Source organism: Hipposideros armiger, unplaced genomic scaffold (assembly GCF_001890085.2).
Source record: "Hipposideros armiger isolate ML-2016 unplaced genomic scaffold, ASM189008v1 scaffold_1074, whole genome shotgun sequence".
NCBI lineage: Eukaryota > Metazoa > Chordata > Mammalia > Chiroptera > Hipposideridae > Hipposideros > Hipposideros armiger.
Genome location: NW_017732424.1, coordinates 230,810 through 255,468, shown reverse-complemented (window position 1 = coordinate 255,468; position 24,659 = coordinate 230,810). Strand labels below are relative to the sequence as shown.

General features: G+C 38.3%; 1 protein-coding gene across 1 annotated transcript in view; it reads left to right on the top strand.

Annotated features, from left to right (window-relative positions):
* Nucleotides 1-24,659, top strand: part of SYNE2 (spectrin repeat containing nuclear envelope protein 2) — a 333,055-nt gene that overhangs the window by 190,891 nt on the left and 117,505 nt on the right. Inside the window, exons 51-60 of the mRNA XM_019632109.1 lie at nt 1,726-1,881; nt 4,192-4,332; nt 5,766-5,948; nt 6,692-6,829; nt 12,782-12,967; nt 15,109-15,231; nt 16,456-16,638; nt 19,029-19,160; nt 22,580-22,777; nt 23,367-23,441. Coding sequence (XP_019487654.1) covers nt 1,726-1,881; nt 4,192-4,332; nt 5,766-5,948; nt 6,692-6,829; nt 12,782-12,967; nt 15,109-15,231; nt 16,456-16,638; nt 19,029-19,160; nt 22,580-22,777; nt 23,367-23,441 — 1,515 coding nt within the window. The remainder of the gene's footprint in view (nt 1-1,725; nt 1,882-4,191; nt 4,333-5,765; nt 5,949-6,691; nt 6,830-12,781; nt 12,968-15,108; nt 15,232-16,455; nt 16,639-19,028; nt 19,161-22,579; nt 22,778-23,366; nt 23,442-24,659) is intronic.

Sequence of the window (24,659 nt, the reverse complement as noted above, 5' to 3'; positions counted from 1 at the left end):
TACTATTACCAATGTATTATAAAAGACACAACTCAGGAAAAGATGCATAGGGAAGGTATGGGGAAAGGGTACAGATCTCCATGCCTTCTCTGGGTGTGCCATGCTCCTAGCACCCTGATGTATTCACTCCTCCAAAGCTCTCCGCACCTCTTCCTTTAGGGGTTTTTATGGAGGTTCCATTATGTAGGCATGAGTGGTTCAATCATTGTCCATTAGTGACTAACAGCCTCTGGCCCCTCTCCCCTTGCCAGAGGCTGGGAAGTGGAGCTGCAAGTTTTAACCCTCTAAGCAAGTGGTTGCTTCCACCAGCCCGTGTCCAGAAGCTATCAAGCCCCGACCCCCGCCCCAAGAGTCATCTCATTGGCATAAATTCAGGTTGAAAAAATGCTTGTTATAAATAACAAGACTTTCCTCGCACCCCTATCCAGGAAATTTCAAGAGTTTTAGAAGCTGTGCTAGGAACAAATGATGAAGACCAAATACACTCACATACACACATACACACACACACACACACACACACACACACGTGTGCGTGCGAATGTGCATGTATGTGTGTATACATATTACAGTATCACAGAGGCTATGTCATTTGAGAACTCACTTTTTCAGCATAATCTCTTCTCATTTGGTCCAATGGTAACAGGCAAAAATGACACTGGGAAGTTTATTCAAAAGTTGTTGTTAATTAGAGTTTTTGGTTATCAGTGTTGAAAAAGGAAACTTACTCTCCCTCACTGAAGCAGCCTTCTTTGGGAAGCCATCTGGGTGCAGCTCTGAATGAAGATCTGTCCTCCCGGACTAGGTCTAGATGAAACAGGATGACACTATACCTCAAACTCCACCTTTGTCTGAATGGCATTGTTCTTTAACTCTCTCCAGATTTGTTCTCTGCCGAGGGTTTAAAGAAAAACAGTGACACATCATGGAGTCATTCAAAATTGTAATCATTCTTCAGTGTGGTGACTCACCCATTAACACAAGTAATGCCACTGAACAGCTACTGTAAAAACAAAACAAACCCCAAAAAGCTACAGCGAAGTCAAGAAGTATTTTTCCACTTGATCTTTGGGAAACTTTCCCAAACAAATGAGTTTCTCCTTTATAATTAGTGCAGGAGAACGTAGATCAGATTTTGTTTCTAGGCCACAACCAATAGACTATTTGTTCAGGTTTCTTTTATCTCCTGAAACCCGCATTCTTTGCATGGAACTGGAACCCTCCTGTTTGAAAGAAGTTGATCTCTGCTGGGCTGTCTAATTACATGAAAGCAGACACTTCTGCTTCAAGCATAGGGCTTTTAGTGGCCTTGAATCTTTGTGATGATAATGTAGGAAGAAGCAGAAATGGCAACAAGTTATTGTAATAACAAAAAAAAAACTTCTTTGAAACTTTTTGCTACTTGCAGCTTTTTAGATCAAGACAGCAACTGAGATACAGTTAAATCCTAGAGGTACTTTAGAAGCAGGAGATGTTGTAATGTCTTTTAAGGACAATGGTTTGACACTATGAAGAGATATCAAGTTTAATCCTTACAAATTAGAAAGCATCATCTGACCAAACTGAGTATCTCTCAGGCTTAATCAGCTTGTATCAATAGTGAGGTTTTGTCATGCAAAATTTGCTCATTTAAATCAGAAGGGTGTGCTGGAAAGCTTGCTTTCATTTTTAGAGTTAAGCTTTTCCCCCACCCAGTGAGTACTGAAACTCTCTTGATGTTTTTAGGAGCTTCAAAGCATTTTTAAGAAAGGGAAGCTAACTTTTGAAAATATTATGGAAAAACTCCGAATCAAGTATTCTGAAATGTACACCATAGTTCCCGCAGAGATTGAATCCCAGATGGAAGAATGCAGAAAAGCTTTAGAAGACGTAGATGAGAAGGTAATAATAATATTTGTACTAGTGGTATTATTTGTAGAGTTGAATGAATATAAAGAAGAAAATATGATATATTTTCATTTGCCCTGATTTCAGCTGTAACTGTGTTTATAAAGTTTAGTTGACAGTTTTGTTTATTGAATACTGAGATGAAATTGCTCTAAACAAGTGACAGAAAACAGAATTAGATAACCTGTTTAGTTTTAATTGTCAAAATGCTTAGTTTTTCTTCTCTTGTATTGAAAAATAGAGTTATACATTATCTTTTACTTGGCTTTTTTGTTTGTTTTTTTAACCTGGAGAATCGCTTTAAAATTTGGGACATGAATAATAGCTTTAAAACATATTCCCTGTGAACATTTTGAAATAGCACCAGAGGGCAATAAGAATACAAATTTCACAGCTCACTAGAAATAGCACTTTACACACAGTGCCTTTCTAATGATGGTGGTAACACAATTCTTACAAAATATACCTGGGCAAATCTTTATACCTGGAAGTCCAGGTTGAAAGAAAGAGTGGGAAATGTTTCATAGTACTGGAGACATAGGAGTTTAGCAAGACAATTTTATTGAATTGCAAAAACGCATCCCAAATCCAACAGAACAATTTAATTTGGTCCAGCATCCACAGAAGGATTTTTGTTTTGCTTTTTAAAGCCTGGAATACCTCTAACCTAGTATATAAAATAGATATTAAATGCACACACACACAAAAAAAGATTTCAAACTTGGTTAACTTCTGTGAGATTTCTTAGGAAAATCTCACGCATGTAAAAAACATGCAAACTCCTAATATATATTTATAAGAAATTTTGTTGATTTAACACACAAGCAAATCTGTTGTGAGGTACTTGCTCAAGACTCATGTACTATGGATTTTATTTTAAGAGAATACTAAATGTTTTGAGAGAAACTAAATTTGTTCTAGTGAATACTTCATGTGAGAATACCTAACAAAGTGAATTAATAATCAAAATCCATTTTTTAAATTTAAGGTTGAAATTTTGGACTGTAAAATATATTTGTAACAAACAGCAACTGCCTTTTATTGTGTGATATATTTAAAAGATCCAGGCAGCGGACACAGTACCATTCTGTATAATTCAGATGTCAGCTTACTTTTCCTAAATCACGATCTCGCCTAATGTTCCTAAATGATGTACATTTCTGCCAAGAGAATAACTGCCCAAGAGACCAGAAAACTTCATTTTACATAGCAATAAAAAGTTTACAGCAATAAAAAGCCCAATACAGGATTAATTTTTTTTTCTAAAAATTTTGACTGTAGATGGTCAGTGAAATAAAAAAACATTTAATAAAAGTAGTGAAAAGAGCCTGGGACTCTGGAGTCTGACCACTTAAAGCTTTAGGGACAAGTTCAGCCTCTACCTGGATATGTGACCTTATGGAAAATCATTTAGCCTGTGTTTAGTTTTGGCATCTGTATCCCATCTGCACTGGAACATTCTAGTCTCAATGATTATACAGATATCAGTGGTTTTTAAAAGAGTTAATGGATTATACAAAAGCAGAAAGTGTTATTTGGTTATTTAGTGGCTGCTTGGAGCAAGTCTTATCAACATAGCCTTAAAAAAACAAGAACACGAGCTAATCAGGTATTTGAAAAATGACACATTCAGCATTCATTTATTATCTTTCCTAGTCCAAGTTATTTTCTTAAGAAAATCATTCAGATAAAAAAAAATTACACTGTTCAGCAGCTAGATTGCTGATAGCTATGAAAACATACATGAGAAACACACAAAGAAAACTAAGCTTTGTGTATTCCCAAGAGATAGCTAATTTTAGAAGGTTATTTCACCCAAATGAGTATTAAGGTGAGAATTACATTTTTTAAAAGTTGGCTTGAGAATAAGTTTTTTAAGAAAACAAAACAAAACTGTTCTGTGCAGAGGATTTTCTTATAAAATGGAGAGACTATAATAAATAATTTTGTCTCCCAGGAATTCTTCCATATCTTTCATCGGGGTATGTTTCAAGCAATCCACTCAGTAGTTTTGCCCAAGAGTGCACATATGTGTAATTCATACTGTGGGTATTGCATTCAAAAAAATTTTGTTTGTTGGCTTTCTTTTTTAAGATGGGATTTAAATGTTAATTTAATTAGGTATGTTAATCTACCCTGTCATTAACTCATTAGCCTGTATGGTTTGGAATTTTTCTTGGAACTCATAAAAAGTTTTTTACAAGTAAAAGCACATAGCAGTATGACTGCCCCTTTTATCATTTGAGCCAGTGAATGGAGTCCAGAAAACATCTCTAAACCAAATGTGTCTTTATCCTGTAACAGATTAGTAATGAAGTCTTGAAAAGTTCACCATCATATGCAATGAGTAGAAAAATAGATGAAATTAACAATGGGCTTCATAATGTTGAGAAGATGTTACAGCAGAAAAGCAAAAATATTGAGAAGGCTCAAGAAATTCAAAAGGTAACATCCTCCTTTAACTTTCTTCAGAATTCGGTATTACCCCTGCCTGTCAGTCATCACAGGGTGTGCTCTTTGTATCCTTCTCTACAGAGTTCCTAACCCAGATCCACAGGGCCACCCTTACTGAGAGTGCCCCCTCAGAGGCTTGGTGGAGAAGGTGGCGTTTCAGAATTGTTCTCAGTTTTCCCATGATGGGAATATGTCCAAACCCCTGACAGCCTGTATTTGTGAACTAGCCTTTTCACAAGTAAAGGAGAGGAAGGATCTTATCTTGGGAAGACTGATATGAAAATATTATAACTATATCAATATGAAAAACAAAAGCTAGTATGTTTCTCTTTTGGAGCATTTTTTGGAGTCTTTGGTTTTCTAAAGTGAAATAGTATTGAGGAATACAATATGGAATATTTATGAAACTAATTGAAAAATGTTCCAATAGGATTGTATGTCACTGTAATTGAAAAATAAAAAATAAAAATACTCTGATAGGCAAGGAAAAATAAAATAATGTAAAAAATAGAATTTGAATAGTATTAGCAGCTTTTGTGTAGACTGCAAGGGGAAACAGGAAAATAGAAATTCCAGTTTTATTTTTCTTGTGAAATGTCTTAGGAAATAAAGTCTTAAATAAAACTGTACATAAACATAATATTTAAGCTCTTAACTCCCAAGTAAACTCCTGCATATGGAAAGCTTTCTTATTTTATTCTACATTTTAAGGAAATGTTCTAATGTGAATTGAGACTTTAAACAATAGGTCAGAAGAGGGCTCACCATGGGACAAAATCCTGGACTCTTAGTAAGTAGAGGAACCTAATTTAACTAGTCAGCTTTTCCCAAATCTAGAAATTATGTTCTTAAGCAAATATTAAGTAAGAATTAAATATTTTACCTTTGAGATGTCCTCTGCCCAGAAAAGTCCAGGTTTGAATCCAAACTATTGGTTACTTGATCAAAAGCGTTTGCTGCTAATACATGTGGCTAGAATTTTCTGTCACTGCAGATATTTTCTTTTTACTAGTTTTATTTTTGCACTTAATAAAAAAATTGTCGTCTAGGTTAAGTACATGTATGCACTGGTCCAAATAGGTTTAAGTATTAACCAAAGCCCTTTTTAAACATAATATTAACTTCTCACTCTTGAAAGATTAGGGTTATGTTGACCTTGTTTGGTGTCATTCATCTCTGGAAATGTCCACATCATTCTGTTCCCTTACAGCTAATTTGTAATGAAATGAATACGGTTAGAGTTCAGAAACCTCAGAAAAAGTATTTTTCAGTTTAGGTCACAGAGGTTCCTGGGCCTAAGTGAGTAGATGCCTGTGATGTTGTTTTGGTCGCATTTATAAGTGCAAGTACCATGTGAAAAGTAGAAATGAACACAATAAACCATGACATTGGCGTTCACATTGACTTGTGATTTCCTTCTCCAGAAAATGTGGGATGAGCTGGATCTCTGGCATTCCAAGCTGAATGAGCTGGATTCTGAAGTTCAGGACATCGTCGAACAGGATCCAGGACAGGCTCAAGAATGGATGGATAACCTGATGGTTCCTTTCCAGCAGTATCAGCAAGTATCACAGAGAGCAGAATCTAGAACATCGCAGTTGAATAAGGTGTGATGGGAACACATGACAACTACACATAGCCTGTGATAGCCTGTGGTGGCACTGAGATGGATGTAAAACAAAACAAAAATATATGTTCAGAGGCAGCCAGTTTCCTTCGAATGGCCAGTTTTAGGACTTGAAGCTAGAGCTGCACCATAGGTTCAGATGGGCACCGAGGGGACAGATTTTCCTGCTGGCACAGGCAGGAGAGTCTTCAGGAAGAAGGTTTGGGGCAGGCACAAGCAGGTATCCCCAAATCGGACCACAGCAGGACGTTTCCAGCAGGCAATCTCAGCCATCCAGGGAGGGAGTCAGCAATGAGAAAGAACGTCATTCAGAACGTCTTTCCCTTCTAAGTAGTGGTCGTGGTAGATAGTGGTACACATGATCTAACAGGAATGGGGTCGGAAATGGGATATTACAGGACAAGGCCCTGTACAGGAGGACAAAATACAAACCCAGTTTTCAGAATGAAGCATAAAATGGGAACGCTAACTTAGAACCTTGCTGAGGCCTGTAGTTTTGGGGTAGAGCTTTTTAAAGTCCTTTCCAGCTGCGGTCAGGATTAGTCTTAAAAGTTGGAAGCATCAGAACTGGCGGGGGTGAGAGAGTGGCCCCACCACGGGGAGGGAGCCCTGCAAGGCCTGACGTGCCCCTGACTAACAGCAATGGTTTCTTCATTCAAGAATCATTCAGCTCATGCAACAGACATCAGTCAGACTGAGTTTGGTACTGCCTCTCTTTCACAGGCCACAATTAAGATGGAGGAGTATCATGATCTTCTGAAGAGCACCGAAGCTTGGATAGAAAATACCAGTCGTTTGCTGGCTAATTCTGCTGACTATGACTCTTCAAAGACACTGAGTCACCGAGCTAGCGTCCTCCAGGTAAGCGCTCTTTCAGTTCCCTGGGTGTCATGACTCTACGTAATGATCAGTGGCTTAGCTAACCAGCATGGCGCTTCCCCTGCCCCCTTCTTTTTTTCCTGAAAAACCCCCTTATCTTCAGCCATGCTAAATGGCAAAAGGAAGTTTGGAAGAGTGGCAGGCTCTAGACAGGGATTTTGGAGACCAGGCTCTTATTCCTTCTGTCCTAATAACTAGTACATGACTTTATGGGTATCCTCCAGGGGCCTCAGTTTCCCCCATCTGTGAAGTAAGAATGTTGCAGTGAATGGTATTAATGGTCTTAGTAGGCAGAATTCTAAGATGACTCCCAATGTTCTTGTCCCCTGATGTACATGACCTATGTAATCCCTCCCCCTTGAATGTGAGCAGGAATATAAGTATGTGATGACATAGTCACTCCATTGATTAGGTTACATTATTATATGGCTAAGGTAATGGGATAGTCACTCCCAAAATACATAATTAATTATGGCTGAATGATTATAAGACTCCCTGGTAACAGATTGGAGAGAGAGCCTCCTGCTGGCTTAAAGAAGGACGCAGCCATATTATATTATGAGAGGGAGATGAGGCTAGGATCCCAGTGTGGCCTCTAGATGCTAAGAGTGACTTCCAGTTAGCAGCCAGCAAGAAACCTGGGATCTGAGTCCTACAACTGAATTCTACCAACAACCTGAAATAACTTGGAAGAGAAACCTGTGCACCAGATAGCACCTTGATTGCAGCCTGATAACATCCTGAGCAAAGGACCTACCTAATCTGCGCCTGAACTCCTGGGCCATGGAACATACAAGATAATGAATTTGTTTTGTTTTAAGCTGCTAAACTTGTGGTAATTAGAAAACAAATCCATGGTTCCTCCCAGATCTAGCATGCCATCTTTCCAAATTTGCTGCCCTTCCTGGTTCTCCACAGATGCCCTGTGTCTCCATGCTAGCTTACAAAGACAAAACAAAAGTATTATCCTACTCGGGGCCATGACTGCAAGAGATCTTCCAGATGCCAAGTATTGGCTTAAGTTTTGTTGTGAAGGCATATTTCCCTTCCATCATACTATTCAACCACGAGAAAGAATCTCTTAGGAAAAAGTTTATTCTATAAATTTTTAGAGTAATCAGACCTCAAAGTTGATCCAACTCCTTTTTTATATCTTTAAAATAGCACAATGTGTTCCTAAGGGAACAAGTGACATCATACCTCCCTGGTGTTTGAGATTTGTTGGCATATTTTTACCTGTGGTAACAGTAGTAAAGATGTTGCATTTTCACCCATTTTTCCCCCCTTGCCCCACCTCGTGGGTTGACTTTCCACATCCCCCTTTATTATCGCCTGTATTTTACACCATTCTCAAGGAGTTTGCAAAGACAGAAGAGAGAAATGACGTTTTTTTCCAAAACTGTACAAGAGTGAACTTAGGCAAAAACAGCTGGACTTTGCTACCTTCTACTGACAAATGTAAAAGTGTGAAAGCACCTCTCAAACTGTTCAGGACACCCGAATTTGCTGGCCTAGATGAGCAGAGCTGAGTAGAACTCTGGTTTATGAGTTAGAGGAACTAGGGACAGGGCAGATGCAGGCTGATTTCCCACCACAGGTATCCTAACAAATCCCCCAATGGGAAGTAAGTCTCAAATAACTAGTCATATGTAAATACCCAATTTTGTCCCTATTTTGAAAATGGTTGTCCTACTTTTAGTTGTCCCTGTTTTAAAAAACGTTGTCCTACCCTTTGCCATTTTTCTAGCATTACCAAGCATTGGTTTTTACAGTGACTCTTCGAAAGGTATCAAAACTCCCAACTAAGCTTTAAAAGTCTGTTTTAATTGCACTATAACCTTCTGTCTAGATTGTGTTTGTTAAAATAGATTTTTATAACCTAAAGGTGCTGTTTATAACCAAAGATTGCTGTTGTAATTAAGAATCATTGAAATGTAAATTGTTATTGTAAAAGTAGAAAAACAACTTATTTTTTTAATCAGATTCATTGAGGTATAATTTACATGTAGTAAAATATATCTATTTCAAGTGTCTGCTAGATGAGTTTTGATAAAAGTATGCAATTGTGTAACCACCACCACCATCAATATAAAGAACATTTCCATCACCCCAAAAAGTTTCCTCATGCTGTTTTGCAGTGAGTCCCCTTTCACCTATCCTCAGGCTTCAAAACCACTTATTCAACGCCTTCTATTACTATCGTTTTGCCTTTTCCTCAATATCCTGTAAATAATTGTACAGTGTGTAGTTTTTTGTGCCTGACTTCTTTTACTTAGCATAATGTTTTTGAGATTTATCCCGGTTGTTACATATATAGGTAGTTCATTCTTTGATTGCTGAATAGTATTCCATTTATGGAAATATGCAATGTGTGTATCTCTTTACCAGTTAATAGACATTTGGGTTGTTTCAAGTTTTGGGCTATGTACTCAGTATCTATTGCTGTTTAATATACTATTCCAGATGTTAGCAGCTTAAAACAACAAGCATTTATTATCTCATAGTTAATGTAGGTGAAGAATCCAGCATGGCTTAGCTGAGTGCCTCTGGCTCAGAATCTCTCATAAGAATGCCGTCAAGGTGTTGGCCAAGGCTATGGTCTCGGCTGAAGGCTCAGCTTGGGTGAGAGAGAAGACAGGGTATGCATCCAAGCTTCTTCATGTGGCTGCTGGCAGGCCCCAGAAGATCCACATGCATGCACAGCCCTGTGAGCCTCTCCACAAGGCTGCCTCACGGCATGGCAGCTGGCTTGCCTCCATAACAACCTAAAGGAGTGTGATAGAGAGCTCCCAAGACAGAAATAGTCCTTTTATAATCTAATCCTGGCAGTGATACCATATTGCTTCTGCTGTATTTTGTTAGAAGTAAATCAGTGAGCCCAGCCTAGGTTTAATGGAGCTGCTGAGATAAGGGCATGAATACCACGGGGTAAGGCTCACTGGGGGCCAACCTAAAAGCTGCCTACCACAGGCCATTATGAGCAAGGCTGCTGTGAACATCCATATACAAATCTTTGTGTGGATATATGTTTTCATGTCATTTCATTTGGTAAATACCAAGGAGTACAATTGCTGGCTTTTATGGTATTTAACTAAATAAGAAACTGCCAAATTGTTTTCCAAAATGGCTGTACCATTTTTAATTCCCACTGGCAATGTGAGTTCTAATTGCTCCATATGCTGGCTGTCACTTAATATTACCTGTCTTTTAAATTTTAACCATTCTAGTAGTGGTATCTCATTGTAGTTTAAATGCTATTTCTCTAATGACTAATGATTTGTTTATTTGAGCATTTATTCATGTGTTTGTCATTTGTACACTTCCTTTTTGGAGTGTCATTTCAGTTTTTTATTGCTCATTTTTAAAATTGGTTTGTCTTTTTATTATTTTCATTGAGTTACAGGAGTTATTTATAAAATATCCTAAAAAACAGTTCTTTATTAGATAAGTGATTTACAAATATTTTCTCCCAGCCTGTGGCTTGTCTTTTCATTCTCTCAATATTGTCTTTCAGAGAGAAAATGTTATTAATTTGATGAAGTGCAATTTATCTTTTTTTGTGTGGATTATTCTGTTGTGTTGTATCTAAGAAAGTTTTATCTAACTCAAAGTCACAAGGATTTATTCCTGACTTTTCTTCTAGAAATTTTATAGTTTTAACTCTTTATTTTTTTTTAAATCTTATTTTATTGGAGAATAGTGTGTTTTTCCAGGACCCATCAGGGCCAAGTCAAGTAGTTGTCCTCAATCTAGTTGTGGAGGGCGCAGCTCCTTGGCCCATGTGGGAATTGAGCTGACAACCCTGGTGCTATAAGCCTGTACTCCAACCACCTGAGTTAACCCACTGCCCCTATAGTTTTAATTCTTACTTTTAGGTCTAAGATTCATTCAAGGAAGTTAATTTTTGTAGATGATATGAAGTAAGAATCAAGGTTTGTTTTTATTTTCTATGGGGATATCCAATTAGTCTTGCACCATTTGTTGAAAAGACTCATCAATGAATTACTTTGGTGCCTTGTTTAAATCAATAAATGTAGGTCTATTCCTGAGCTCCCTTTCCTGTTCTATTGATCTGTTTGTCTATTCTTTCACCCATATGATACAGTGTTGATTACTGTAGCTTTATGGTAAGTCTTTAAATCAAGTAGCATAAATTTTACAACTTAGTTCGTCTTTTTCATATTTGTTTTGGCTGATCTGGGTCTTTCGCATTTTTATGTAAATCTTAGAATCAGCTTGACACTATCTGTATAGAGATCTGTTGGAATTTTGATTGTCATTGCATTAATTCTATAGATCAATTTGGCAAGAATTGACATCTTAGCCATATTGACTATTCAAATCCAGCAACATGACATATCTCTTTATTTATTTTGGTCTTTTAAAAATTTCTCTCAGCAGTGTTTTGTAGTTTTTAGTGTACAGCAGGTCTTGCATATGAATTGTTAAATTTATCTGAGTATTTTGTGGTTTTTGATGCTATTGTAAATAGTATTATTGGTTAAAAAAAAAAGCATTGGCTTTAAGTTTCATTTTCCTTAAAGTTTTCTCTATCTAGTGTTTTGAATTAAGGCCTTATAAAATTCTAGATAACCTGATTAATTTTAGAAACTTATGACTAGAATTCTACTTGCATAAGTAAATATTCTTTCTCATAACAGTTATATTTTATGGAATTACCTGAAGACTACACTAGCAAGTTGAACATTTCCAATAGGTGGCTGAGATTTTTTGAAACCTTAAATTTTAAAGTAAATACGTAATAATTATTAAAAGAAATTATGAGGAGGGATGTTTAAGAAATTCTAAAAATAGATGTTTTTCACTTTCATTTGGTTTTATCAGATAGAGCTCTTTTAGTATCACATTGTACAAGTCAACTCACGCTATAGCGACATCTCACAGAAGTCAGTGGCATCACGTGGCTAGGCCTTAGGAGGACACTGGCACCAGCCTGACTAGCCACAGGACTGCCTCTTCATTTCTCATTCCCACCTCATTTATCTGTTTCTCTGAAACCCATTTTCCCAAAATTATAAGTCCAGCCAATTGGAAATAGCCTGAGTGGCTTTCTTGGCTCCAATTCCAAATTCCAGAGGGATGGACTACAGGTCAGGTGTTCCTGGTTCATTAAAGATGGCTGGAGGACCAACCTAGTGGCTCAGTTGGTTAAGAGCAAGAGCTCTGAGCAACAGGGTCACTGGTTCGATTCCCACATGGGCCAGTGAGCTGCGCCCAAGCTGAGCTGCCGCTGAGCTGCCAATAGGTGGCAGGATGGCTCAGCTGGTGAGAGCATGTGCTCCTAACAACAAGGTTGATGGTTCAACTCCCACATGGGATGGTGGGCTATGCCCCCGCAACTAAGATTGAACAGGGCACCTTGAGCTGAGCAGCTGTGAGCTGTCGTTGGGCAGCTGGATGGCGACTGGACTTGGAGCTGAGCTAGCTGCGTCCTTCACAACTAAGATTGAAGGACAACAACTTGGCTGTTCCCCTTCCCCAATTCTCCAACACTGTTCCCCTTCCCCAATTCCCCAGTAAAATCTTTAAAAAAAGATGGCTGGAAGAGGAGCAGACCGCAGCCCACCAAAAGCAATAGACATTCTGAAGTCATCCACTACTGTTGACAATAGAGAGTGTTCAATGTATTATTACAAAACTAGAAACAAACGGGAGTTTGAAATGTTGAGACAAATTAAATTTTCTCTGATTTAAATTTTTTTATTAAGGTGTAATCAGCATCCATTTTGTTAGTTTCAGGTGTACAACATAATGATTATATGTTTGTATATATTGTGAAATGATCACCACAGTAAGTCTAGTTAACATCCGTTGCCATACATAGTTACAGAATTTTCTCTAATTTACATTTAAATCGATTTTCAGTATCTTGATATTTCTCTTTTCTTTCCTCCCTTGTTTCCAATTATCTAGATGGCTTTGGAAGATTCAGAACAGAAGCACAATGTTTTACATTCAGTTTTCACTGACCTGGAAGACTTGTCAGTAATTTTTGAAACAGATGATTTAGTGCAGTCCATACAAGAGTTAAGCCATCAAGTAGCAGCTTTACAACAAAACATCATGCAAAGCCTTCCACAGATTCAGCGAATGGCTGACGTAAGCTGGCACTATAAAGATATGATTTCTTAATTTTCATTTATATTTCATTTGGTAAATTAGAGTTATACTGCTAATCACTCCTAATTATAAGAAGATGCATTGCTCTGGTACATTCTTGTTCTTATTTCTTAAATTATATTTTACTTTACTTTGCAGCCTATAGTGCAACTATAACAAAAAAAAATCGTATCCCCATGCTCAGTCCATGAATGGTCTATTTAAAGGGAAGGATGCTGATCAAATAAGCTCATTGTTTTTTCTTTGTCAGAGAAGATATGGTTGATTTAAAAGCACAGATTGGCCAAGAGGGAATTAAAACAAATAACCTCCCAAGTCTTCATTCACTGATAGTAAATATGTACTGAGGGGCTGCTATATGCCAGCCACTGGATTTTTAAATAATTTTATTTATTTTAGCTTGAAATGGGTGAGGCATTTATTTAAGATGGAGTGACATAGCAAAGGCAGGTGCTAAGTTAGTCTTAATTATTTACCTTTGTTTCTCAGTTACATTCCTTACACCACACGTATGTAACTTCAGGGAATAATAGTTGTTGAATATTCTGGGCTAGTGAAATTTACTCCAAAGTTTTTAAATACCTCTACAATTTTTGATGGAAATTACCCTGAAACACATTGTATACTTTTATATACCTTTTTCAATATAAGGTGCAAAAAATCATTTCAGTATAATTTAACTTTTCCTTCGTAATTTGGAGTTATCACTATAAAGTTACTGCGCTCACTATTTCACTTGCTCGTAAAGTTGTGTTTGTCCTGTATTGAATGGCTCCAAACTGCTATAATTTGAAACTGTCAGTCTATTTCTATGTAGTTTTTTCTGTCCCCTTGATTATTAGCTGTACCTGTTTATTGCTGTAATGCATCTGCCTTGAGGTCTAAAGTAAATAAAGGTCTCAAGGACCTTTTACAGTATAGGTGGACTTTAAAATGCAGGTTTTATAGCACATATTGCAGCGTTATAGAAGTTGATATTGATAAGAGAATAACCACTGGATAAATGATCTACTGTTTAAATGAATTGGTGTGTTATACAGTAATTTAGTGACTCTGCATGGCAACAAGCTCATTAGAGGATTGGCAGGAAAATCCTGTCAATTTTCCAGTTCTTTGTATGTGCATTTCCCAAGGGTGACTTTATCATTTTACTTAAAGTGGTGGGAATTTTTTAAATGTTAGACCCACTTGTATTCAAGTGTTTAAACACATTCCAAAGATAAAGCTAAAGAAGTTTGTAGATAATTAAGAATTTGCTTAAAAATTAATTCCGATGTATATACTACAAACGGTCCCCAACTTATGATGGTTTGACTTACAATTTTTTTACTTGACGATGGTGTGAAAGTGATACGCATTAAGCAGAAACCATACTTCAGACTTAGAGTTTTGTTCTTTCCTGGGCTAATATGCGGTGTGACACTCTCTCGTGATGCTAGACAGCAGCAGCTCCTAGTCAGCCACACAATCATGAGGGTAATCAACCGATACCCTACAATATATTCATTGTTAGATGATTTTGCCCACCTGTAGACTAATATAGGTATTCTGAGCACTTTTCAGGTAGGCTGGGCTAAGCTATGATGTTTGGTAGGTTAGGTGTCTTAAATGCATTTTTTTTTTTTTTTTTTTTAGCTGAGCCATCCTGCCACCTGTTGGCAGCTCAGTGGCTGCTCAGCTCAGGCCAGGACTCAAACCACTGTTGCTCAGAGCTCAAACTCTTGAGCGAGCTCTTAACCAACTGAGCCACTCAGCCGGCCCTTAAATGCATTTTTGATGTATTATATTTTCAACTTACAATGGGTTTATCTGGATATAACCTCATTGTAAGTCAAGGAGCATCTGTACTTTTGTTCTCATAGTGTAAGTAATTGAAAACTGGCCCTATAAGGATCTTTAACTCAATAAAGTGTAAACAGTGCTTTGTAGGGTGGCATGCTTGTAACAGAATAACAATTTTTATTGAAAACCGTCAACATTATCTGTGTAGCACTTGGTTAGTTTTTAAGAGGTATAGGTGGGAAAACATATTTTGGTTTAATATGAGAAAAGAATGAATAGCAATAAATTATTAACATACAACATATACTGCATGAGTGTTTTTGTTTCTGAAATTTTAGGATGTGGTTGCTATTGAAACTGAAGTAAAATCAATGGAGAAAAGAGTTTCAAAAATCAAAACTATCCTATTATCAAAAGAAATATTTGACTTTTCACCTGAAGAACATCTTAAGCATGGGGAGGTAAGCATGGATTATTATTATTTAAAATATATTCTCATAACGTTTATTTTTAAATATGTAACAATATGTAATAAAAAGTAGTCTTGCTAGAGGAATAGCACAATAAAGTTGGGAGATATGAATGACTGTAAATATCATGTTTTAAATCGTATAGTACTATCTATATAAAGATAATTTTTCTATAGGTTATTTTTTCACTTAACTTCTTCCAAAAACATCAAAGTTTAGAAGTTTTGCCTTCAAGTCAAATCTAATTGTTTAATAGTCCAAGAGCTTGAGCTTTTAAGTCAGAAGAACTGGGTTCCAGCCCCAGCTACACTGCTTACCAGCTCCGTGACTTTGAGCAATTAGTTAACATTTCTTGGATTCTCTTTCATAACCACACATCAGTAATGCAGTGATTATGTTGGACAATTATAATACATCAAGTGCCGAAGCCCAGGAACTAGGACATACTAAACAGCACACAGATGTTGATTCCACCTCTGCCTAGAGGTTAGGAGCATGTGCTTTGGGATCAGGCAGCTTGAGTTGTAATCCCAGCCCTGGTTCTTACAGCCTGACCTCTCCTCAGTCTTCAAGCTTCTGTGAGCCCACTCTCCTTACCTGTGAAATGGAGGTCCTGATACCTACCTCCCAGGGTCATTGTGGGGATTCAATGAAATGATATATACGAAGTATTTAGCAAAGTAAATAATCTCTTTTCATTTATTGCCTATGTAAATCAAGATTTCTATGGATCAGATGTCATTAAAGCAAAATAATTATACGTTTGGGACTTATAAAATTTGAGAGAACAGTTCAGTTCAATGTGCAGTTTTTTGAGGGTCTATTATGTGGAGAGGCCTGTGCTAGGTGCAGTTGCTACGAAAGTGCATAAGATGCAGTTCCCGCCCTTACACAGCTCACTGGCTGGTGACATTACACAAATCAAAACAACAGTTTTACAGAGTGGGGAGGAGGGAAGTGGGGAAAGGGTTGTCCAAAGGCATAATTTAGTGCTGGGAGGTTACTCTTGCTCCAGGCATTCTTTAACTTTAACTGAGGATTTTAACTACCAGATCACAACTGATACCATAATTCTTTTCAATCGCAGCTAAGGAAATATTTTAAAAATCAAAACTATAGATGACTAAACTATACAGTATTATAATTTTGAATAATTAGATTTAGCAGTGCCCTTTTTTTTTCATTTATGGACCATGCTTATCTGATTTAATTAAGGTCATACTCGAAAATATACATCCGATGAAGAAAACCATTGCTGAAATAATGTCTTACCAAGTGGAACTGAGGTTACCCCAGACAGGAATGAGACCTCTGCCTGTGTTTCAGCGGACAAATCAGCTTTTACAAGATATAAAACTGTTGGAAAATGTGACTCAGGAACAGAATGAGTTATTAAAGGTGAGTCATTTATGATGACAGCCAACTTATTGGATGACAAGATTCAGCAAAAGCTGGTTTTGTTTTCAGTTTTAATGGGAGATCACATTCCCATGACAGTAAGATGCTGCCTGTGTTGATTCTTTTTGGTATTTTAGTGCTATTATCCAGGGAGTGGCTTTTGATAGAAGAGTGTCTCTTCTTGCCCAAATGGGGCTAAGGTCATTTTTCTCAGTTCTTACCCTTGTTGTTGAAGATACTAAAGCACAGTTATGGTCTGTTTATTTCCATTCTCTAGCTATTGAAGACCTACATGGGTAAAATGCCATGGGAAGAGATTCACTCTTGAATAATACATTTGCAATCACATGGTGCCGACAAACTCATACAGTAATCATCCCCATAACAATCTATGTACGCATCTCAGCCACTTTCATGTTAATCATCTCATTTTACCCTCAAACATTTGATACAGGGAGAGTAGGCACTTTGCCATCTGCGTTTTTACCTATAAGGAGACAGGTGTTAGAACGTAGATGACTTGCTAAAAGACCACTGAGTTAACTTGTGTCAAGATTCATTTGTGTACAGCTAGGACAAGAATTTGAGTTTCTACACTCCTGGTATCATTCTCCATATGGGGGGTCTTTTCCTTCTAACTCATGACATCTTTCAGTCTCTCCTCAGAGGATTTTTTTTTTTCTTAAGCTTTGTTTGATCTCCAGTGACAAATCAAGAGTCATCATTAGATAGATGTTACATTTCACTTTGGTTTGTACTCCTAGGTCAACAGCCACTCTCATAAGAACAGAAAGTGACTGAAAGAGCCTTAAATTCCACAGACTTTTCAATCCTCTTGGTAGACGACCTGCCCTTCTACCTGAGTTTCCTGATTAGATGGTTCAGGGTAGAAAAAAGGTGTATTTTCCCTCCTTCCCAACCACCACCTGATTGTAGGAAGAAGCTGCTGCCTCTTTGTCCCTCTTAAATTTCATTCACATTTAGGTGGCCGCTCTGTGTTCTTCTAAGATTTGAGGACACTGCGATCTCTGGTTTGAGTCTTAACTCATATATCTCTCTGGTCTGGCTACTGGTCAGCTGATGTCATTTCCTAATGCCCACAAGGAGAAAAAAGATCTGACACTCAATGTACTGTTTTCATAATGGTATAAAGCAAAGAAAAAAGAAGGATATAAAATTTGATCTATTATTTTTAATCTGTTTGTTCTTGTTGGTCTCCTGGTCCGGAAAAGAAAATAATAGTTCTAACTGTGCTTGAAAGTGGCTTCATCACAAGATGAAAAGGGGTAAAATAGAAGAGGAAATTATATTTTGTGCCACGTTAGGTATCAAACTGTGCTAAAATTTTCCATCTTATTGTGTTGGTGGAAATCAGATGTCATCTCATATATTTCAAAGCTAAGTAACCCATTGGTAATGAAAAGCATTAGAATATGGTACATTTATTTTAATTCTTTTGATATTGTAAGTGCTTTCTTTGTGGAGAACGAGACAAGTTAACTTTTGGGGGGAGTAATGGGATGTTGCTGGTTACTGAGGGCCAGGAAACAGGTGTGTGCAGCGAACATAGTTATTCATTTCCAGCCTGCAGCTGAAAGTGTGGTTAAATATTAAAAGAAAACAAAGGAAGAATTCTGTGTTGGCCAGAAACTTTGTAGTTTAAAAGGCGTTTTGCTTTACTGTGAAGCATGTCAAGGAAATATCTAGACTTTCTTTTGAAGTCCATTTCTTCATTTCATCGTGCTTTGATCATATCATTTCATTTAGTCAGTCCACAAATAGGTTCGAGCTCTACTGCTTGTTAACACTAGATTCCAGGTATTGTTCTGGTAGGTTTTGCTTTATTCTGCAAACTCAGACTTCTCTTGAACCCTCAACCTTTTACTCATAAACTGTGCATTACTGAGGACATGGCTGGAAGAGGAAAATTTGTCATGTCTCAAATCACATGCCGTTTCCACTCTGAATCAATAATGTCATCTTTCTATGTGGAAAGCTCCACATGGAATATATTTTAAAATGGCACATGTGACATATCAACAATTTTATAAAACTTAGCAACTTTGTATTAGCCTGCCATAAAATGCTTCCCAGCATAAGACCACTAGATTGGAAATACTTAGGAACAAAGGTGTGTCTACTTAGGCCTGTACTCCAAGCTCTGCACAAGGTAGCCTGGTATCTGGTCGAGCAAGAAGGTCAGGTGCCAGCTTTGCAAAGGTTGTTCTCTATCTTTAGGCTACCATTTCCTGTTGAAATCTGTATGGGTGCATATTTGCTATTAATATAATTGATTGGCGCTTGTGATGGGGATAGACATTGGAACTAGCCCATTGATCTAATCTTAAGATTATGACAAAGATTCTTCTTTCTGGGGGTTTATTTTATAGATAGTCATAAAACAAGCTAATGAATGCGATGAAGAAATAGAAAATTTGAAGCAGACCTTAAATAATTATTCCACTGAGCTCTCCCATGAACATATGTCACCAGACCAAGCTGCCAACCTGCCACAAGTACAGGTATGTCTCTTTCATTCATCCAACAATCCAGCAGTTCATTCAGCAATCACTTATTAAGCGTTGGTGTCTAGAAGCCTTTGTGATGGTACAGTGTATTTCCTACATTTCTCTTCCAGTTGAAGGTATTTTGGGTGTATATTTACTTTCCATTCCTGTTTAATAAAATGGGTGGATATAATTATCATTATGGAAGGCCCTTCAAGTGCCCTTAGCCTCAGCTTGGTGCATATCGGTCTGAATTGGCTCTGGTACCAAGGAAGCTGATTTAACACCAGGTATTTGGACAGCCTGACTCTCCAGCTAGCTTTCTGGGATAGGGGGCATGCATCATGGGCAGGCTGGCCTTTAGAGGTAAAGACCCCAAGGGGCCGGCCGAGTGACTCAGTTGGTTAAGAGCTCGCTCAAGAGTTTGAGCTCTGAGCAACAGCAGTTCGAGTCCAGCCCAAGCTGAGCAGCTGCTGAGCTGCCAACAGGTAGCAGGATGGCTCAGCTAAAAAAAAAAAAAAAAAGAATAGAGATAAAGACCCCGAACGCTGTTACAATGAAAAGTTCCATATACTAAGCAGTAGTCCCATGTGCCGTAATTAACAGCGTCGTGTGGACCCACTTACATTGGTTTGCATGTTAACCCTCTACTGCTAGGGTTTTCTTCCGTCTTTGTTTTTGAGTCAGCACTTCTGTGAAGAAGCCACTTGATTATATGCCAAGGATTGTAGAGAGCTGCTTTTTTCCTGCCATCAAGGTGATGTAGGCAGGCAATTGCTATGGTATTCAAAACCAGGTTTTACCACTTGCTAGCTGGGCAAATTACTTACCCTCGATGGAAAAGGACAGAAGGGTCCACGGTGACACAGATCCAGTGGTGAACTCAATAAGGCAGACTTAATATTAAAGACTCAATATTGTAAAAACGTCAGATTTGCTTTTACATTAAACAATGTGAGGACCCCAAGAAGCTTTTGTTTATATGAGTTATATGTACTGATATAGAAAGAAATTAAAACTCAGAAATGTAAAAATATAGTTTTAGTTTATTTTAAAATAATAACCCATTACCTGTTCATAGGAAAAACATTTTTGTGGAAGAAATTATATTTTTCAAAAAAACTTGGTGAGAAGAGTGACACTGTTTTACATTTCTGCAAATCTCTAATGTCTGGTTTACTAGATGACAGCTAGATATCATCTGCTTCTGCATTCGATGTACTGTGGTATATAGTTTTGTTTGAAGTATATAAAAACAATCTAACCTCTCAAGACATTCATGGGAGAGAGGGGGATATCTTAATAAACCTTCTGAATAATTGTAGATATTCTTTGAAACTACAAGAAGTAGAAGTTACTCAGAAGGTTCGTCGATGAATGGAATCTGAAGCCATGTCAATGAACTTTACATAGCTTACACTAAAATCCATTGGTCTGTCTTATACTTTGAATGCATTTTCTCACCCTGCACAATTTTATAACATCATGCTTGATCATTTGGAAAATACCATTTCACTAGTTATGCAGGTCCTCCAAATGTTAAACACATTTCAGTAATTGATATTGAAAATTTTACATTTATTAACTTCTATCTCTCCAGCTCCAGAAAAATCTTTTAGTATTTACATCCACAAATGTAGTTTACCAGCTGTTTTTTTTTTCAAATAAAAATAGTATTCCATGAAAAAAATAGGCAATTCAGCTCGAAACGCAAATAATCACACGAGTACTTTTCCTCAACCCTCATTCTTTGGTATGTGGGAGAAATGCTTTAATCATGATTCCCACTTTTTCACACAATATTAAGACTACATGTTCTTTATCAAGGATATTCTTAAGTGAAACTGGCTTTTTTTTTTTTACAATTAAGTGCTGCACGATAGTGAAGAATCTAGTAACTACTAAAATAGTTGTTGTCCCTGCCTTGATTCATATAACATGCCGTAGTTTCTTTCACCCACCATTGCTTTTGTGTCATCGCATAGTGAAAAACATCAACACAGTGAAAAAGGCAAATCACACTGTAGTATTATGAAAACGATCTTGACCTCATAGAGTGTGTGGAGCCATGTTGAGAATGGCTGCTTAGTGCTCCACTGTGCCTCCATTAGTGCTCCATCGTGCTGGTGGCTTTTAGACTGTTCTGATTCTCTATGTGTCATTCTAATGGCTGTAATATTATGTCTGTTGGGAGGCACTGTACCTATGAAATTTAGTGTTTATTGAAAAATCGACACACACAACAGCCAACTCAGATTTAATTCATTTATCATTTCCCAAAGCAAACACAAGAAGTTTAACTTCAGGCAGAATGGGGGTATTGGTGTTGGACTGTGCAGTAGTAGAAAGGCCGTGGGGGCTGGGGGTCAGGGAGTGCGGGCCTGTGCACTGTCACTAGCTCGCTGCAGCCCTGGACTTAAGCTCTGTCACTTATAAGTGTGGCCATGTTAAGGTTCTCTGTCTGTAAAGGGTTCTATGAATATCTGTAGGTAGATAGGGAGGGAAGGAGGGAGGGAGAGAAGGAGAGAATGAGGTTTAAGGGACAATAAGGAACAAAATTTGAACACAGGAAGGTTTGCTAAAAAGAAGCAGGTTGTCTTCTGATGCACTTCCTGCAGAGCTCGGGCAGAGGTTGAGTGATACTTTCAGGGGTGCTAGAGAGGAGGATGTGAGACTAGGTGACACCTGCTATTTCTTCCAGATTTATAATTCTAGAATCCTTGTAGACAGACAGTGGGCATCTGCATTTCTACCATGTACAAAAAATTTTATTCTCACACATCATCTATCATATAAATTTTTAAGGTAACATTATAAAGCTGGTAATCATCTGTCCATCAGTCCCATAGTAAGTTACACTTCACAGTACCTTTATTTATTTATTCCCATTTAGTAGGAAGCTTTGACTGTAGGAAAAAGTAAATGAATTCATAATACTAAAGAAGGCTTCAGACACAATAATAAAAGTTCGAGAATTCTAACCTTGTCTTCCTTCTCTTTGTGGTTCCCAAATATTAGTCTGCTCATGAATCTCTGGGGGCACCTGTTACAGTGCAGATTCCCGGGCCCTGACCCTGTAGATTCTGGCCAGCCAGTCCTGTGGCCACCGAAGCAGTGGCTGCCAACCCTGGCACACGTCACAGTGCCCTGTGGAGCTTGTTACAAATTTCCGAGCCTTGTCTTGACTCTCAGAGATTGACCGACAGGGCCTGAGGTGAGGCCAGGGCATTCTATAAGGAGCTTGTAAGCCCTCCCCAGGTCACTGGGAAGCACAGCCAGGAGGTAGAGGAGCTCCGTGGTGCCAGAGAGTGGCCCCTGGCTCTGCACACCGACAGCACAGAAAAATCTCCTTCCCTTGCACAAATGAGCAGGCTCCTGTGAGTATGCCAAGGCCTCAGGCACCCCAAAGCAAAGCAAATACTCTTTCTGCACAGGGAGACATCGAAGGCATTGAAACGCAGGTTATGAGTTTGAACCAGAAAAAAGAAGACCTGCTGGTGGAGTTAAAGGCTGCCGTGTTAAAACTTCACCAGCATTTACAGCAAGAACAGCGAGAAGTGGAAAAAGAAATGCTGTCTGCTGAAGCAGCAGAGGAGGATGGAGGAGCTGAGAGGGATGTTTCTGAGTGGAAGGTGGGTATGACTTTAGGTTCATGCCAGTCCCATGTTCCACAAGAGCTTTGAAGGGGCAGAAATACCAGAGGCATCTATGCCTAGGGCCTGGAGGGATTTTAAACAGTGGAAATACTCTACCTGAGATTGTTCACTAGTAAATGTAAATCTTCAAAGGTGTGTCTGTTTTGGACTCCACCCAGAATTCTTATGCCCAAGTTCCTCAGGAGCCGTTTATGAAATGCCACAGGTGGGTGGGTGGGAGCCCCTCCTATGACACATCTTCCTGCTAAACAGCCCGCTGCAGACCCCAGAACGGCCCAGCACTGCTCTAAGCCCCCTCTGCATCCACATCAAGGAATCACATTTTTGAATTGTTGGACAAGGGGGTCACAGAGAGTGATGCAAATGAAAGAGATGTAAGATTTGACTGAGTCGTGATGTTTGGCTGGATGAGCTGCAGTTGCCAGACCCAGAGGGCTATTTGCGTAGGGGGGCATCTTGGATAAAGTGAATAAACAAGTAGCTACAGGAAAACACAGCCAGGCTGGGATCCTGGGGATGTTGGATGGCAACCTGGCTACAGGTGTCTTTGTGCTGTGCCTTTCAGTTGAACAGGACAGGCTCCATGGCGTTCCTGCCAGCAGTCAAGGAAGAGGTGGAAGAGAGCTCGCTGAAGAGTGAAGTAAGGAAAAGGATTTTCTCGTTCAAGTTTGTTAGAACCGAAATCTCTAAGAGAAGGTCAATGGGAAGATCTTACAATGAATGGAAACATAAGGATTTTTTAAAATTAATGGCGATATTTTATAAGGGTGACTGAAATAGTTCTCTTATGTTATTAGCGTTGTTTAAGTGCATCTAAACCTGCTTTTCGCCAGAGTGGGAGAAATGTAATTCAGACACTCGTTGGCATCAGGGAGAAGATGAAGTTTGACTTCTGAGTATTTTCTCTGAAGTTTTGAGAGTGTGCTGTTGGGTTGACACTCCTGGGGTGCTTTTTAGAACTTTTATTTTTCCATATTTGAATTACTTTTTTAGCCTAAAACAGCATTGCCAAGGACACAAAGAGATATGTTAGTCACTAATCCTTACTACTTCATTAGAACCGGTTGAATGAGACATTTATAGTTGTATTTCCTGATACCAACTGCCATTTCATACTTTAAAAGCTAAAGTAATAATGGGTCTTGTGCCAAAAGGAAGAAAATTACAGCAGTTTATTTACATGTAACCACCAGACATATTCTCTGCTCATTTTGTAGGTTGTCCCATAGCTGCCTTGTCACCGTGTATCGCTAGGACACGGGGGAGCCGCTTGCAGGTTTACAGTACTCTGACCATCAGACAATTTTGTAATCTGATCGTCACGCCCCTTAGTGGCAGACAGAATGGAGGGGGTACCAGGGGCCAAAAAAAAGAGTGCACATAGTATGATTCTGTTTTGAGACCTGTATTTGCCTCTGAGCTGATATGTTTATAATGTTCACTGTTTGTCTCCGACAACAACAAAGACATACGTGTTCACCAGGCTGTTACATTAAAGATAGCATTTAAGGTTACATTTACCAAAGCAGGTTCAACTCCTGAAACACAGTTCTAAAGATCTCCTCCGTATGATGTGAGCTGACTCCCAACTTTTAAAAATATTTGTTAAAACAAGTGTTGGCGAGATGTGGCGAAAAGGGAACCCTCGTGCACTGTTGATGGGATTGCAAATTGGTGCAGCCGCTATGGAAAATAGTATGGAATTTCCTCAAAAACTTAAAAATAGAACTACCTTATGACCCAGCAAGTCCACTTCTGGGTATTTATCCAAAGAAACCCAAAACACTAATTCGAAAAGATGTATGCACCCCTGTGTTCCCTACAGCACTATTTAGAATAGCCAAGATATGGAAAGAAG